Source organism: Sinocyclocheilus anshuiensis, unplaced genomic scaffold (genome assembly GCF_001515605.1).
Source record: "Sinocyclocheilus anshuiensis isolate Anshui unplaced genomic scaffold, SAMN03320099.WGS_v1.1 scaffold1754, whole genome shotgun sequence".
Classification (NCBI taxonomy): Eukaryota; Metazoa; Chordata; class Actinopteri; order Cypriniformes; family Cyprinidae; genus Sinocyclocheilus; species Sinocyclocheilus anshuiensis.
The window spans coordinates 34250-35838 of NW_015546144.1; the positions used below are offsets into that span (position 1 = coordinate 34250).

The 1589-nt window shown below is 34.5% G+C and overlaps 1 protein-coding gene across 1 annotated transcript in view; it reads left to right on the forward strand.

Annotated features, from left to right (window-relative positions):
- The first annotated feature begins 436 nt into the window (after window positions 1-436).
- The window catches only part of LOC107701214 (E3 ubiquitin-protein ligase RNF13-like), a 25638-nt gene continuing 24485 nt past the window's right edge, over window positions 437-1589 (forward strand). Inside the window, exons 1-2 of the mRNA XM_016503175.1 lie at window positions 437-453; window positions 535-709. Of these exons, the coding sequence (XP_016358661.1) occupies window positions 437-453; window positions 535-709 (192 nt within the window). The remainder of the gene's footprint in view (window positions 454-534; window positions 710-1589) is intronic.

A 1589-nucleotide genomic window follows, 5' to 3' on the forward strand; every position in this document is an offset into this window, starting at 1 on the left:
AAAAAAATCTAAATATTGAGAAAATCATCTTTAAAGTTGTCCAAATGAAATTCTTAGCAACGCATATTACTAATTAAAAATTAAGTTTTAATATGTTTACGGTAGGAAATTTACAAAATATCTTCACGGAACATGATCATACTTAATATCCTAATGATTTTTGGCATAAAAGAATATAATAAAAGATAATTTTGATCCATACAATGTATTGTTGGCTATTGCTACAAATATACCCCAGCGACTTAAGACTGCTTTTGTGCTGCAGGGTCACAAATGTGTTTCCATTGTAGTTTATGCACATTTTTTCTTATCAGATTAAAAGTTTATCCTGCTCAGTTGTGCGCATAAGTATTTTTATGCGCTTTTTTAGAATTTATGGTGTTTCCATCCAGAATGCGATATTCCAAAATGCGCATAAAAACAGGTGGAAGGAAACATGGCTGATGTTAAGAGGTGAAGATAAGAGCTTTCTTGTCCATTTTCCTCTGGAGTGTCCCTCAGACCGCTCTTGTTGTAGTTGTGTGTTTGGTCCAGCAGAGGGGGCTGTCGGCAGTCTTTTCTGATTGTTTGTTTCTGTGTGCAGGGTTTCCTGATCGGCGCCCGTCCCGAGAACGCCTGCATCCCGATCGACCCCCCTCCCCTGCGGGACAACCTCAGCAGCGCCTTCATCGTGCTGATCAAGCGCTTCGAATGTAACTTTGACGTCAAGGTAGGTTTAGACCTCCCTCGTTCGCCTGAAACACCACAGAGCTCCCCTCAAGAGTCTCACTGGGAACATGGGAAACGTTTGTTTATACACGCAGCGTAACGCCTCCACGATACCTGACCCTGTGCCAACACATGGAATCATCAGGCAACTCACTGCATGTGTTTCTGCAGCAGGGAAGATCTCTATCACAGTGAAACTAGCAGTTTAAGAAAGCCTGCTGTATGCTGGCGGCGGAAACAACTGTGTTTCCATAGTATTATGTGTGTACCATTGTAGTATTTATGAATATTTAAAATTAGGTTTTTATTTTTTTTCCATTTTTATTTTTATTTTTTTTTTTTATATTTTTATTTAGCTTTTAAATATATTTAAATTATTTACTTTTTTCAGGCAACACTTTCTTTTAGGTCAGAGTTGTTCATCTAATATTTATATTTTATTTCAGCTTTATTTCAAATAATACAATTTTAAATAGTTTTCATTTTAGTCAGGGTTATTGAAGTCAACTAAACTATAGTTGTAGTTCACTATAGTTGTTATAGTTCACTAAAACTAAACATTTTGTATAAAAATGTTGTTAGTTAGAATAAATGTTAACTAAAAATAAAATGACAAAATATTTTAATTCAAGTAAAAAAAGCTATTTTATTAAACTTACTTAAGCTTATTTAAAACTCCTTTTATATAGACATTTAAAAAAAACATACAAAACATAACAAAATGAAAACATTACTGAAAACAGAAAATATAAAAATAAAATATAATTCTAAAATCTATATCCATTATACTAAAAGTGCGAGTGTGTGTGCGAGTGTGTGCGAGAGTGTGTGAGAGTGTGTGTGTGTGTGTGTGTGTGTGTGTGTGTGTGTGTGTGAGAGTG